The 16,435-nt window shown below is 42.1% G+C and overlaps 1 protein-coding gene across 1 annotated transcript; it reads right to left on the reverse strand.

Moving 5' to 3' along the window:
- Positions 1-106: 106 nt before the first annotated feature.
- On the reverse strand, positions 107-6,992 carry EIF3F (eukaryotic translation initiation factor 3 subunit F). Its single transcript, XM_027649615.1, has 8 exons — positions 6,695-6,992; positions 6,543-6,613; positions 6,347-6,426; positions 5,146-5,283; positions 3,999-4,090; positions 3,674-3,810; positions 3,423-3,536; positions 107-2,695 (listed from the first exon to the last, which is right to left on the reverse strand). Exons 1-8 carry the CDS (start codon positions 6,975-6,977, stop codon positions 2,618-2,620), a joined length of 993 nt encoding a protein of 330 aa, XP_027505416.1. The 5' UTR covers positions 6,978-6,992; the 3' UTR covers positions 107-2,617.
- Positions 6,993-16,435: the final 9,443 nt, after the last annotated feature.

Here is a 16,435-nt window from a genome sequence, read left to right on the forward strand (position 1 = left end):
GTAAAACCGCAAGATGAGTTCAACTGATTGCCACAAATAAACATGTAATACCAGAACGTCCAGCAATGTTGCACTCATTCAGAGAAGCCACTGAAGAAAATGAACATGCCAAAAGATAGAAAAGCTTTTATTATATTAGTGAGATCACTAATGTGACTAAATATAATGTACAGAAGCATATCCAGAGAATTATCTGTCTCAGCTATTTAAAGCTAACTTTGTCAAAGTTACTTGGAGCAACACATCCTAAACAATCAAAGAAAAAAAAAGGAGAAAAGTCCCCTAATAAATCCATGCAGTTTACAAATCAATAGCAAGTTAAAGCTCGAAATCCTTGATGTTTCTTGACTCTGAAGCTTTTCCCACCAGATTTTCTATTAAACTCCAAATTTTTTAGATAGATTTCTGTACACTGGAACAATTCTAATAGAATACCTTTACTAATTCCTGTCTACATTTTACAATTCCAGAGAAGGAATGCCTTCTAGGTAATAGCACAGCAAAGGCTTTACAATTAAGCACAATGATGCATTACATCTGTGTTTGCAATGTTGTCCTTCACAAGAGTGGCCACTGAAATTTGAAATCAGGCATTCAAAACTCCAGAGTCAAAGTAAGGATCACCATGTGTCCCTTCACAAGGACACAACAGATGAGATTAGTTTTTAAAGGGAGCACTCCAATTCCTAGCATTTGGCACTGTACTGTCTGGCATACACCCAAACCCAGGGACTTTGGTCTCTTCAGACACCTGCTTTGAAGTGAATCATTTTAGCTGGGAAGCCATAACCTCAGTCCCTTATGATGTGTCTTCATTAGTCTTCAGGTACTTCCAAGGACTGGCAAATCACACAATGATCACAAATTGATTCTTTCATCTCAGAACTTTGCATGTTGTGCACACCAGCTTATTAAACAGCATAGCTATTCAACTTGCAGTGTTAAAAATCTTTCTTCTTACATTTTCTTGCTTTCCTAACAGGGAATGGCAGAGTTTCCTGCAGAGGAGATTAGGGACAGAATATTATGCTTTCCCCCCTGCAACATTTTTGCAGTAATTGACTTACCCAGCTTTGCTGCTTGCTCTTTTCCTCCATCAATGTCAAAACTTACTTTAAAAAACCTTGTGAAATGTTAAGTGTTTGAAATTAAGAATATCAAATTTAAAGAAGAGAAGGGAAAGCAAAACATTTTTATTCAGAGTAATAAAAACCAGGAGTTGAGTCCTAATAGTTATTTAATGCTCACAAATAAGATTTTCAAATGAGATGGGGATCTTTGCTATACCTTCAATTTTCATGTATATTGTCCTTGCAATTAGAACTTAGAATTTGGCATTGAATCACTGGGGGAACTCTCCTAGATTGGAACCACTACAGGATCTAGATTTGTAACCTGAGTCTTATTCTTGGGATTTATCTGATAAATTAGGACAAAAGTTATTTTGGGGAACAGTCTTTGCATACTTCTCCAACATTTCAAACTCATTCACCAAAACAGACAGAGTCATAAGTAGTTAGGTGGGAACACGTATGTTAGAAGAGGGATGCCTTAACTCCATTAGGTAAACCTCCTCAGTACAGCTGAACAGCCTTCTAAAGGTGATGTTAATTAGCTGAGACTGTAAAGTTGCAGATAATATTGGTATTCGCTCAGCTAGAACTCATTTAACATGAAATATGTCTTGGGGAGAAAATGGGGTTTCTGTTTGCATAATTTTAGCAGCAGTTCAGGGTTATGAAACATAAGATTCCTATTTGATGACACCCAACTTTTAACACCAAATTTCATGAACTGTCATTTTGCTGTCCCTTTCTTCTTTGGCAAAGATGAAACTCCAGGAAGCACACTTATTTAGCCACAAATGCTTTTCAAGCCCTTTTACCATAAACACAGTTGCTGGCTCCAATTCTCTGAACCCTCACTTTATGAGGGGCTAATGCTTTTGATTTTGACTTTCTTTCCCAAAAGATCAGAAAATAATCAGATGCATAGAAATTATATAATAAACTGAATTTACTATCTCATACTCTGTCAGTACCCTGCTGAAGGAATATACACAGCACCACTAATAAACCAGTGACCACTCTGTTGTCCTTCATGGTAAAGCATATTACATGCAGCACAAACCCCCACACTTTCAGTGTGCTTTAACAGTTGGAAAAAAAACCCTGCAAAGAAGTCTGCAGAACTGGAGTTGATTTGCATCTACTTCTTTCCTGATCCCATGTTACCCCCTCCCTTTCTTTTAAAGGTGGATTCATTACACAATAAATGAGAACAGTTTCTTCCAGACAGAAGCCATTCTTGCCACTGCAATGGAACTTTTATTCCCAATACATTCTTACAATAAAGCTGTATTTTGTTATACAAGTAGATAAACCCAGGAGACAAAAGATTCTCATATTCCATTTTAAAATACCAGGCTCAACTGAACTGCAGCCATTCCCATTCATTTCCTGAAGCATGTTGGGGATTTTTCAGGGCAATGGTAATAAAGATGTAAACCAAGTCATGTAGGTAATTAAATTACAGTCCAAGGAAGTTTGTAACACCATAGAAAAGTGTATCTACTCATTCTTCAGGCTCCTTTAAGTGTAGGATGGCAACAGTTTCTTTATAAACTCAGAAGTTTTTCGTTGAGAGCAATCTGTGACTGTGTGAGGTTTGCCAAGTAGGTTACCATCAGTAGGTCCTGAAAGAGGGGGGAAAAACCAGTGATCAGAAATATGAACAAAGATTGTAGCATATTAGGGAGCTGAATTTTTAACACCTGTAAAGCATTTTACAATCAGCTACTAGAAATATTGTTAGTCCTGAAAGTCCTACCCTGAGGAATGCTTCCCTTGCAGGAAGCTTTTGGTATTCCTGGAAAATGAAACATGGCTTGTGAAATTTTAACTTGAAGTTCACCTATGTTAACCAGGCAAGTCAAAGGGTATAGGCAAAATTAAAAATTAGTTCTGGTCTTGCAGACTGTGGGTGAAAAACACATTCAGAAACATTTCTGTAGAAAGAAAAAACTAAGGTAGCATGTGAGAACCTTGCTCAAGTCCTAAGTGCTATGCAAGGAGACAGAACTTCAGCTCAGGCAAAGGAAGCTGTCAAGTCACCAGTTATCCTTGAAATTCAAACTTTTTAAGTTTTGTAGTTCATATTGTCCAATCAAAATGAAAGAAGAATTGGTGCTGGTTTGCAGAATACTTGCATAATTCCTAACTACTTTAAAATTTATTCTTTGATCTGCAGTTGATTGCAATATTATTATGGTGAGCTCCTTTATCCACCTTCAGCCCTGACAACAAAAGGCTACTAACATGTTTGTATGAAAAGATTGTTTTGATCACAGACAGATTTGTGTCTGTATGACAAATTTTCAAAATTGCTGGCAATTCACAGAAAAAATTAAATTATGAACTTACATTGATATTGCTGTTCAACATTGTCTCAAAGTCCTCTGGTGAAATCTTTGGCACCTGGTTAATAAGATCCATCAGGAAGCGCCCAACGGTGTTGTCAGCAGCCACTTTGCCAGACTAAGCATAAAAACACACACTTCAGATGAGTAAAACTCAGTAAGTTTATGGCCCAGAAAGAGAAAATATAAAAAGAAAAATGAGATGCCCAAGTTTACATCAAACTTATTTTCCAGCTGGTAAGAAGCTGGCCTTACCAACACATCCTCAGCATACTGCAGCACCATGGTCAGGGTATCCTGAATCCGGGCTGAGGCTGAGCCCACCTGCTGTAAGTCACTGGACAAGCCAATCACTCGATTAGGGCTGAAACAGGTCTTCATGATGAGATCCACTGAAAGCCAAAGGAGAATCGATGAAAAAAACTGTCACAGAACCCAGCTGAAGATTTTTTAGGACAGCTTCAGCAAGACAGTCTAATTCCCAGCAGAATTCCCAGAATGGCAATTTTACCAGGGTAAAAAAAAGCATTGGACAGTGTCACAACAATGGTTATAACCAAAACAGGGAAGAAGCACTCACCTCCTATCCGCTCTGTATCGTAATAAACATATTTCACTGTTAGGGGTGTGAACATCACGCCCATAGTTTTACCAGGGACTCCCATTGGGGCACTAGGAAAAAAAAAAAAGAACAAAACATTTTCAGCATGGACATATATAAAGGAGGAAGAAATAGATTTCCATCTCAGTGATCTCTGTTAGCACTAAAGCATGAACATGAGTAGGTTACTCATTCTCACCAAAATCAGCAATTTTATGACTAAGGATAACTGAGAACAGGAAATCAGTTCTGGCATGCTATTAATTGCCCATTTTCATCGAAGAATATTCCTAGCTGTCTGACATTTGTCAGCATGAATGCATGAAGAGCTACGTACTATGATCTTAACCACAGTTCCTTGCTTATAGAGCAGGTATTCTTCTATCCTGAAATACTTTGAGAAATCACTGAAGGAACAAACAAATATGGCAAAATTCAAGTTCAAAGCACTCTCAACACATTTATTAATCCCAATATTCAAAGTATTTGAAATCCATTATGCTTTAAGTAATATGTCATGGAACAACTCCCTTTTTGAAATTGCACAGTCAAGAAGCAGGACCTTCTCTACAAAGAAAGGCTTGGGATTTTTATCTTACAGAGGAGAGCTCTTCAGCCAATACTGGGAAGAATTCAGTGAAGTGGAAGAGTTTAATTTCTCAATATTTAATGTTCATTAATTGACAAAAATGAAGGGGTTAAGGGGAAGAAAGAACATGCTGTTTCAATTATGTTTTAACCACACTAATCCTCCAACTTGTATAAGTAAACCCAATGGCTACAGGCTAGCATTCAGTCAGTGTGATGAAGTTAGTGACATTACTGCCAGCTGTGTGAATCCTGTGAAATGTCACAGAGATGTTCAGAACACTGCTAATTAAGTCACTATTCCCCACCCCAATGAGGTACCAGCTTATGAAAGGTTAGGTCTTTCAACCTACATCCAGTGGTCAAGACATTCCAATGAGAAGTAAGCAATGGTCCCTGGCTCACCACTGTGTTTTAGCTACTGCCCAGTATTGTCCAAAATGGGACACTGCAGTCCATGACATTACTTGTTATCCTGAAGGGGTGTCTCTCAGTAATTCCCACAGCTCCCCTGCAGAAATGCAGCCTCCCAGAGTACCTGACATAGGCTTTAATGCTCATGCGTGAATTCTGGAGACTTGTGTCCACAGTGAGGTGGATTGGATTGTGCGCTTCCCGGCTGTAATACTCGTGGATCAGGACTGAGTGTTCCGTGATGTCATGACCCGTTGCATACCTTCAAAAGAACATATGCTGAGGAGCCATTCTTCCAACATTCAAGTGCCTGCTCTTCTGTACTGTTGGTATTTAACAGGTTTGTATGATAAACCACTGGTTTCCAAACACTGAGCTGCAGCAGCAGACTAAATACAAGTGTTTTAACTAAGGATTCTGTAGTTTTATGGCCACCTGCCCTAGAATTGTAGGAATCACAGGCTGAGCACATCCTTGCCCAAAATACGCACAGGGCTGGTGTTGCAGTACCAGCCATAAAAATGTCAGTACAACTGACATCAGACACCCCATATTCACTTATCTGTCACTGTATTCTGGACCAGCTCTTTACTTCTGTACAAATTCAGACCAGCTTTGTCTTCCACAAATCAAACATCTCTCTGCAGGAGGTATAACTCGTTCATCTGGCTCTTTTAACTGCTCTGCAATTAGTGTCTCACATCCACAGGGAAAGTCCTGTCATCAGAACTGCACTTTGCTGTGCCATTAGAAGGTTGTTGAGGAAGTCTGCTCCACAGGAACAGAACAAAGCTATTTGGTAGGATCAGAGAGGCAAGAAAAGACTAATAAACACACTGTGTCACACACTCAGACACACTCTGTTCCCATATAAATGTACTGATCTTACTTTGCAACCCACACGCAAGTACTTCAACTTTTTCTCAGCAGAGAACTATGCACTCCAGCTGGTATCAGTGATTCTCCCTGACGCCTTTGGTACTTGAAACTACCCTTTTGTGTTCTCCCTTCTTTCTAACCAGTTAACTTCCATGTATCACAAGTAATATGTTCTAACAAAGCCGTGAAACCATTTTCTAACTCATCACTTCTCTGTGATACTTTGCTAGACATAAACCAAACCAAACCCTGTAAGCCTCCAATATTGTCTCTTCCTTTTATGAATTGGAGAAGCTTTACCACTGACTGTAGAACAAGAGTTGCAAGATCTTACTGTCACAACCATTAGTGCTTCTGCTTCTCCATCTATGACAAGCTGAATTATGTATTTCAAGTAGTTTAAGGGACCAACATAACTGCTTGCGTGTTCTTGCAGAAGAACTTACCAGCCCAAGATGATCTCGCTAGGAGACACCTTTTTGTGCAGCTCATACATGTTTTTGGCAAACTCCATATCGACTGCCACCTGAGAAACGGGACAGGGCCGAGTCAGCGGTTACAGGGCTGTTAAAGCCTGGGCGGGAGCAGCTCAGGCTCCAGCCCCATCTGCGGAGCCCAGAGCCCCCCGGGCCGGCTCCCTACCTCATCCTCGGACTCATTGTGCGGGACGGAGAAGCAGTTGGTGACCTCCACCGAGTGCTTGTCCACGGTCCCTGCGGGAGGGAGAGCAGCGATTTAGGGGGCGGCGGGGGGTGCTCGCCCCCAGGCCGCGGCGAGGCGGTGGCGGCTCTTACCCAGCAGCGTCCCGATGACCCGCGCCGCGCCCTCGTTGCGCCGCTCGAAGCTGTCCACGATGGAGGCGAGCACGACTGGGTGCAACCGCACCACGCGGCCACCGGGGAAGGGGCCCGAGAGCGCGGCTGACAGCGGCGCGGACGGCGGCGGCGGAGCCGGGGTGGCAGGCGGGGCTGGCGCGGCCGCGGGGGGGGCGCTCCCGGCCGGGGTGGCCGGAGCTGCTGTCGGGCTCTGCGGCGGGACTGTCGCGGGAGGAGCCGCGCTGGGCACCGTAGCCGCCATTTTGCAAGGAAGAGAGGCTGGAGCCTCCGCGTCGACAGTGATTGGCTGAGCCGAACGCCTGTCACGCAGTGCTACCTTCCTATTGGGGAGAAGGGCGGTGCAAGGCCCGCCTTCCACCTGGTAACCAATCCGGGGAGCGCAATGGGGGAAGGCGCTCTGATTGGAGGAAGACTTCAGTCCGTGACTGAATCTCACTCTTGTTCCCGCCCCCCAGGGCCGAAGAGGTTTTCAATTGGGCTCTGGCATTCCCCACCTCCCTCCCTATCCGCTCTTCTATTGGCTAGCGTGGCCCCTCCCTGCTGTCTGTCAGGCAGAAGAGCTGTTTATTGGCTGCGGCCGGGCCCCTCCCCTACAGTGGCGGAAGAGCCGAGCGCTCCCCGGGCCGGCGGGGCGGTGCTGCTGCTGCCTCGGCCTGTGAGGGCACGGGCAGCAGGTGCCGCTTCGTGGCTGTGTGGTGACGCGGTAAACGTGGCAGTGCAGGCGCGGCACCCGGTGAAGATGTGCCAGTAGTGCTGAGCGTGGGGTTATACAGCCCTTGGAGTCTGGGCCCGGTGAGACCGGCCAGTGCTGTTAGTCCTGTTTGCCAGCGCTGTGTTGGCAGTGACGCGTGGAGGAGTGAGTGGTTGTCAAGTCTCGTGTAGAGAGCAAATGGAGTGGTAATCTCTAGCCAGGGTTTAGCGATTACCCAGCAAACTGACTGACTGGATATAATTTGCCTACTGCTTGTAGTGCCCCGTGTGTGCACTCTCGAGCAACAAAGCCGTGTGGGTGGGGCAGGTGTGGTGGTGAAATGAAGCAGGTATGCTCTCAATAACTGGTGAGAGGACTGGATTCCTCAAGAGCTTCCTCTTCCTTCCTTAGCCGTGTGTATGCAGCTGTTACCAGTTGTAGTAACAGATTTACCTCTTAGTTCAAAACACTTCATCACTGTTCTTAACGTTTGACAAACTTTCAAGGCAGAACTTTACATATCATTGAAAAGTTTGGGGCCTCTTTGGCTTCAAGCTGTTCTCTTCCCACAAGTAAATCGTGTGTATACACATCTATAATTGGCAAAAGATAAAGTCTTGCCTCCTGATAAAATGCTTAGTCCAGTGAAACTATGGCAGCCAAAAAAACTGCATCAGTCCTCTGGCACTACTTTGTCTACCAAGTGGCTATTTGAATAATTGAGAACATTCCCAGGTAGTTGTTTCCCAGGTGTGGCAGAGAGAAAATGCAGTGGTGGCTGTGGTGCTATCTCAGATACAGTCATCTTTACTCTTTTATAGATCTGCTTTGGGCTCCTGGCACACTCTTTCCCACATTTGGCTTACCAGGTAAAGTAATTTTAATATGAAAAAAAGATTTCATCATGATAGGTGGCCTTTGGAGTTTTCTCTGCTTCATTAGTTGAGGCATGAATGTGTCATTGAAGACAGGCTCCTCAGTGTGAAAGGAGCAGCTCAATAAAAAGATCACACATCCTGCCCATGTGCCAGCAGTTTGCTTCTTTTACGTAAGTGGGGAACACCCATCAAAGCTACAAAGGAGAACTAACGCACAGGAATATGACCAGATTTTATCTCCTCATGAAAGCACTTCCAGGTCTGCGTACCAGCAAAAACTAGATCTCCTATTCTTAGGCTTTCTTTTCTCTGCAGCCTTCATTTCTTGTAGGTGTGCCTGGGTCAAATTGCATAAAGCTTTAAAAATGTTTCTGCTCCCAGGGCTTTGATGTGTCATTGAGAAGTCTAATGTGTGAGGTGTTCTTATTAGAGAGCAGCTGTTTGATCTCATTCTTGTTTGCATCAAACTGTCCTTGGTGCCTAATTTGACACAGTCAGCTGCAGGGTCATGTGAAGCAAGCAAGGCTGTATAAGAGCTGCCCATTTTACTTCTATGTTGCCACCTTAATAACTGGGCAACTTAATATGGAGCTGCAGTTGTGCTTCAAAACTAGCAGCTGTGATAACCTTCTTTTAATATGTAGCTGTCAAGTTGCTGGACAGAGTGTTGGAGAGTGTATGGGTTGAGTAAAGATGGATGGCTTCTATCTCAGAAGTCAGAGATCAGGGGTTGGCTCACACAAAGCCCACTTAATACAAAGATTGTATAAATCCATAGGAATATCAATCATGTCGTAGTGCTTGGAGCAGATGTGTCCAAGCTACAAAACTGTTTTTCCTTGCTGAATGACTGCTGAAAAATCAAGACCTGAAACAATACTGTTTCACAGAGTATCAGTTTACTTTTAGAGGAGGGTAGATACACTTATCATTGGTGTCTATTGATGAAAAGTTGGTGTCCATCTAGTGAGATGATTAAGATGTTCTGATACTACCCCATTATAGACATCTGTTTGCCTAGAGGAGAAACAGAAGACATGTTCACATGTGTACATAGATCAGCATGGTAACTCAAGGCCCTCTAATTTTACATTTTTCCTTGCTTGGTTTCCCTGCATCTGATTTTGGTGGTGAATATAATTAATCACCTAGCTCTGCTCTTATATGATTCCTCTTTATCATCTTTGCATGTGAATGAGTCATTATTATTGCATTTGCTGTCATTTCAGCTGCATTTTCACTGATGATGTATAATTTTTTTATCAGTAACTATCTTCTTATCTTGCCTGTATTACTGGAAGTAACATCATCCCTTGCTCTAGGCAACAATATTTCTTACATTGCATTACAGGTAAAATAAAATACTTAGAATTTATTTGATTCATCATTTCAGGATGTAGTTTTATCTGGTTAGTTTCATGGGATTGAATCTGACATTTTTATTCCTTTATTATAAGAAAAGTTTTTTCTATTGTGCATTCTGTCTACAAATGGAAGGAGACACAGCCAGGACAGGTGACCCAAAATAACCAAAGGGATATTCCATACCATATGGCATCATGCTTGGTATATAAAGTGGGAGCAAGAAGGTAGAAGTGGGGATGTTTGGAGTAGTGTGTTTGTCTTCCCAAGTCACCATTACACGTGATGGGTCTATGCTGTCCTGGGGATGGCTTAACACCTGCCTGCCCATGGGAAGCAGTGAATTAATTCCTTGTTCTGCTTTGCTTGTGTGCACGGTTTTTGCTTTCCTTAAACTGTCTTTATCTCAATCCATGAGTTTTCCAGCTTTTACCCTTCTGATTCTCTCTCCCTGATCCTGCTGGTGGAGATGTGAGGAAGTGGCTGTGTGGGGTTTGGTTGCTGGCTGTGTTTAAACCATGGCAAGGATCTGTATGTTCTGCCTTCTATGCAGGACTTTTATATGATGCAGTCGTGGGCAATGATTTCAAGTTTTGGGTTGTGAGGGGTTTGTTTGGGGTTTTGGTTTTTTTCCTATTAAAAAAGGTAATAGTTCTCTTATTTATTCTTAATTGAACATCTTAGATACTCATTTAGTCTCATGCATTTGGGATTGCCAGTAGATGAAAGACAACTGCTGACAGCCACCAGCTCTCAGTGCAATGTATCAGCTCACTCAGCTTCATCATTTCAGCAAGAGGAATTCCAGCCCTTCCCTGCTTTTATGTAATGTTTTATGGGGCCACCTTAATTATCGGAGAAATAACACTGGCACATAGGACTACTGAGGTAATGCTTAGAGTGAAAATCCAAATACCACCTAAAAATAATGAGGCGTAGTGTTAATTGCATACCTCACTGATAAAAGAATATACCTTTGCTAAAGTTAGAGTGGCTATGGAAGTTATCATTAGGTGATCAAAAATAGCACACTGGGGGCTGCCAGGCGCTTTTTAGTCACTCTATGGAAATATAGAGATCCAAGCTAAAGTAAAAGTAACTTCACAGTAAAACTTGCCATAAAAAGTAACTGAGAGCAATGCCCACAGGCTGGCATACTTAGGGCAACAGATACTTTCGTGGTCTGTGTTTTACTCGCTGAGGAAGGGAAAATAGAGAAGAAGAAAAATGCAAGACAGCAAATACCAGGATGAAGTAATAATAATAAATACATAGGAAATGGATAAAAAACCCCCAGATAACTAGAAAGAGGATTGTTTGGGAAACGTGAAAATTCTTGCCGTCTAAGATTTGTGGCCAATGAAGGAGGGGGATCTTGGGGTGGCTCCCAGACGACAGACCAACCAAAGGTACCGCCTCTCCTGGCAGCCAGAGGAAAGGCCCCCCAGCCGGGCGGCTGTGCAGGCTCGCGTTGTGCGGGCCCTGCAGGGCTGGGTGCCGGGGGCTGCTCCCGGCTCCCGGTGCCCGGGGGATGAGCGGCGCTCCCCGGCAGAGGGAGCGCGCTGCCCGCCGGCACTGGGGCCTCCGCGGGATTGAGGGGTTATTTATTGCCGAGGGAGGCACTTCGGCTTTCCCCTCGTACCACGGCAATTAGAGAGTCGCGAACACAAACCACAGCCTTTGTAACCACTTAGTGCTAATTAATTGGTGACTTCACTCCACCTGCTTTGAAGTTAGTAGCGTAAGCGAGAATTTGTGCACAGTGCTTTTCCCACCGGGGTTTATTATATGTATTTCACTTACCAGTTTATTTTTTCGGTTAATAACATTGAGGTGGAATCAATGAGGTGGAATCCGTTAATTTTGCCTTAATCCTACCTTAATGCCTCTGTGCCATTTCACATAAGAATGTCACAGAGTGATTTACTTATGGGTGTTATAGCTGTGCAATCCTAACGTGTGCTGTACAACCCCAGATTTTACTGAAATATATGGAAATGAAAGGTGTTTTGGGCTTTTGGTGAAAGCACAAACTCTCCAACCCCTCAAGACATTCCTGCTTCTTGATGTTCTATAATAATGATTATTTTCTGCTTTTGACTCAAATCATGGTCAGACGCAGCTTTTGAGTGAGAGGCATTTTATATAGTACTTGTACTTAAAACTAAGATAGAATGTGCTTGCACTGATCTAGCAAAGCATTTAGGTGCACTACTCTGCAAGGTCAAACCTTGTGTCTTTACATTACATTGCATTTTTCTTGCCTCCCCTGTGCAGTGAGAACTGAAGAAAACCGAGATATGACTCTTAGCATTTTTTCTTCCCCAGAGAGTATGAGGCAGAAGTGTGGCAGAGCTACTGTCCTTTCCATGTAATCAACTTGAATAAGTAATCTCTGGCAGGCAGCCTTTAACACAGTGTCCCTTTGTCTGGTAACCTGCTGCTACTATGCTTGACTTAAAAGCATTTGTAACAGAGCAGAGCTGTGTCCTTGAATACCTACTGACATCCAAATAAAATTGTGTAATGCCAGTGATAACAGATAAGTGTGAAAGTTCTTGTGCAGGCAAGTTTCAAATATTAAAAATTTCTAACACTTATAACAGCTAACGTGTCAGTGTGCTATTTGTTGAGAAAATAATCTCTTCTCACAGTCCCTTGTTCTTACAAAATCACTTTACATCTTTACTTCTCTTATCAGTAAGCATGTCCTTTCCTCGGTGTCCTTTACAGCATGGGTCAAAGTCACCATTTTCCATACATTTGAGCTGAGACCAAAATTGCATATGTCCCCAAAAGCATTGAGCGAGACCTTTGGGACTGGCAATGTTCACTGTGTCACTCAGCACAAACATTTGCTTTGGTGTCTTGAGACAAAATCTGCATGCAGAAGTGAAGTAACTAGACTGGAAAAATATGTATTTCACTTGATGGTGTAGGGAGGCCTACTGAGAGATAGAAGGGCAAAAATGCTGTTACTTTGTGAACTCCAAGGATTATATTTCTATGATTTTTACATCACCAGAGTCTGACAGTGTTGTCTGTTTCTTCACAGCTCTGTGCATTTTTTCCTCTGTGAGGCAGCTGCATCATGATGTGTTGGATGAATAAGTGGGCAATGAGGGAGAAGGTAAGAGGATAATGATTTACATATAGAAGTGGGAGCTGAAAAGGAACAGTGGTAATAAAATCTAGAGGACAGTTTCTGTGTAGGAGCCTGGGAGACCATTGCATTTCTGTTACTGGCATCTTGGTTGTTGTTAAGGCAAGGTATCTGTGAGACACTGGATTATTATACCAATTATTGGCTTAGACCAACTCAAGTGTGTGTGTGGGGGGGAGGGGACAGGTCGAATTTCACGGAGCTGAGGTGATGCCCTATCCCACACCCCGGCCCCTGTGAGTCTCCTGGGACAACTCCAGAGCAGCTGTAAAACCCCTTTGGTGAGCTCGTAGCTCAGGCCCTGGGGTCTTACAGCACCCATATAACTGAAAAAATGACAGAGACATGCTTTGGGTAGTGTTTGAGCTCTTACAACGTGAAGTGTCTGATAACAACTAGATAGTATTATTCTCCTATCTGTGCCACTGACTTTGGGGAAGTAATTTAAAACTTGAATTTCAGTTTTCCACTTCTGCAAAATATGATTAATGATACTGTAGTGGATAGGTTTGTATATAGGACATGCACAGATAGTTTACCGAGGAAAGACCTTACCCTTTGAGGAAACAGCTTTGAGAGGAAGCTGAAGAGTGCATTTCCTGAGCCAGAAGCTGTTCCTTTGGAAAGAGAGGAAGTCTTCAACTAGCCTAAGCAAGAGGAGAACAGTAACTGTCTCCGTACTGTTTCCCAATAATAAATGGAAATAATTCATCAGCTAAGGTGAGTTGATGCAGCTGAGATCTCAGGTGTAGTAGAAAATTTGATTTCATTTTTTATCAAACCTGTCTATCATGAAAGCTTGGATTATACTTGCAAGAGCTACTTTTTGCTAACTGCTGTCCTAACCAATCTGTAGATTTGAAATACCACGAGCGCTGACATATGAATTCCTCTTCTGTATTCTGATTGCCAATTTGTCTTTCTCCATTAGAAAGCATGATACAGCTTTGGCTGAGTGAACTGCACAGGGCTGGATGGACTGGTCTGCACAAATAAAGAACTGATTTCAAACTGCCCAGTACTCCAGCTGAATCACAAGCCTTTACAACACTGCTGAACTTGAGCTATTGTGGCAGGTAGGGGAGTACACCAACACAGTTAATTTGACTGTTCAGGTTAGATTTCTAGTCTTATTTTGAAAAGTCAAATTTCTGTTTGCAGCTACCACTTCACAGTTTTCACAGTGTAATTGGACCTGAAAAGCTCAGAATTTCCAGTTTTCTTTTTATATTTTCTTTGGATTTTCTGTTCTATTTCTCTCAAACATTTGGGATTTGCCACTTACTATTTTGAATGACATCCCTTTGCATATCTTTTTTTTTATTATTTTTACATTGGAATAAAAACCAAGCTGCTCCATCACTGAAATATCCCAGTCATTTGTTTCTGTAGCTGCCAGCAAGGCTGCCTTCTGCCAATGGCAAAATTTATGGGAGATATCCCTCACCATGCCCTGTCATCTTCCCTTATCTAGCTCTGTCTAGAAGCCTTTAATTCTCTGCCCTCTGAAGTCTACAGTAGATTCTGCCTTTTTCTGAAAAGACTGTAAAACTCCCTCCCAGATTTTGTTGTTAGGCATTTTCTTTATTAAATTTTATACATTGCCTCATTTTTAAATGTGACAATATGTTACGTTTTTTCTCTCCGTAATTAAGAATATTCTGTAGAGTTCATTAACAAAATAGTGAAGTTCAGTAAGTACATTTTATCTTAAAGACAGGGGAAGTCAGGACCTTTTGCATTGTTTATGTCTTGTCCCAGTTTAGCAAATATGAGGAGAAAATCCCTTCCTCATTTCTGAAAGAAAAGATTTTTGAATGGTAGAAGAAGCCTACCCAGAAAAAGACAGTACTTTGAATTCTTTATAAGAAGTCTCCCAGTGGCTCTAAAACAGAAGAATATGTAGGTGCTGCAACCTTACTATTCACTTTTCTTGTACTTCATTTGCTGTTTTAAAAATCAGGTAGCCCAAAAGTTGCTGGGTGATACTTCTCTAGTAATTTCTGGGACAGAATCATGGGTTGTATTTCCATAGTCTATCTTTTCTCTTGGGTGATTGCCCCTGTTTGGAGCCTGGACTCTAAATGTTCTCTCTGTGGTCACTGATAAGAGAAGTACCTCCAGAAAGCAACTCGGTCACCTTGCTAAAGTCTAATATAGGTGCTTGTAGTTGCCCTCTTAAGGCAATTGTCACTCTGAGTATTGACTGTGTGGAGAGTCTACAGAGCCCAAAGAAGGCATCTAATTTACCTACTTAATGCAAACCATCTGAAGGCAACTCTGAACTGTGAAAACAGATTGTGCTATGGCTGGCCAGCAGTGGGGCAGCTGAACTCCTGAGTATTTGGGAATGAAGGGGAGGCTGGGCTAGCAGCTTGCTTTTCTGTTCTTGCTTCTACACTCTAATCATCGTACTCTAGTTCATTAATGCATCATGAATGCATTTTATCTATTCTGAGCATACCTGCCCCTATGGCTTTACATACCTCATGTCTGCATAGCTAAAAAAAAAATTTTATCTCTATCAAGGATCTGGTTTTTGGGGAATGGTTTTGTTTGCTTCTGCCTTTTTATTTTTTATTTTTTACTTCTTTAAAAAATAGTTTGTTTTAGAAACAGAAGAACAGAAGCTAAGGTCTCATTGTGGGGGCAGCACAGCATCTCTGCAGCAAAATGAAAGTCTAGAGATTAGATGTACACTGTGTCCAGTGGAACTGAGTAAAATTTTACCTCGGTCCATGCACTGAGTCCCATATTGGCTGATGTGGCCTTCAGGGACATCTAACCTCTGGGAAACACTAAACTTAGAGGCATAGGTGAAATATTGGTCATCTCAATATAGCCTAGATTCTTTCTGCATCAGAGTAAGATATGGATAGTAATGCTACCTTGCTTTGCAGGACAATTATGGACAGAAATATTTTAGTTTGTTCGAAGTTCAGATATTCTGTCCTGAGAGATGTATGAATACAGTAGATAAATAAAGAGAGTGCCAAACACTTCTCCATATTTCTTCTGTAAAACATTTCTGAGATTGGCAGTCAGCAGTGTTTAAAATCACTCTCTTGAAAAGAAAAGCATCTTGCTCTCTGTGGTACTGCTTGCTGTTTCCCAGTTTGAAATCAACTAGCAGGACCCCAGAGGGTTTCTCAAACAGCTAACCATTAAACACAGTCAGGAACAAAGATCAATTGAAAACACATTTAGAATTAAGCTTCTTGGTCTGCTTTTAATTTCTTTGGATCAGCATTGGGAGTTATTACTGTGGTCAGTCTGGCCTTTTATTGTCCTATGGCTTATTCATATAAACAATCAATTTCAGGGATGTCCAACAGCTTTCTGGTGGTTTTTTCCTAATTTTTTTTAATATCTTCAAATATTCCCAAAGTTATTAAAAGGATTATGGTTTTAAATGCAGAAAGCATTAAATAGAATCACGTTATTGGAAACAGAACTATATTTGTGAGTCTCAAGGGAGTTTGCAAGAAACTCACTTCGGAAGCAGAATTTGGGTCATGGGACCTTAAAGCTTCAGTAGCTTTCTCGAGTCTGGGATCTGGATTTGTGTAGCCTGAAATATTATTTCTGTTTGGATGGAACTATAC

The sequence above is a fragment of the Corapipo altera genome, unplaced genomic scaffold (genome assembly GCF_003945725.1).
Source record: "Corapipo altera isolate COAL_440 unplaced genomic scaffold, ASM394572v1 53, whole genome shotgun sequence".
Taxonomy (NCBI): domain Eukaryota; kingdom Metazoa; phylum Chordata; class Aves; order Passeriformes; family Pipridae; genus Corapipo; species Corapipo altera.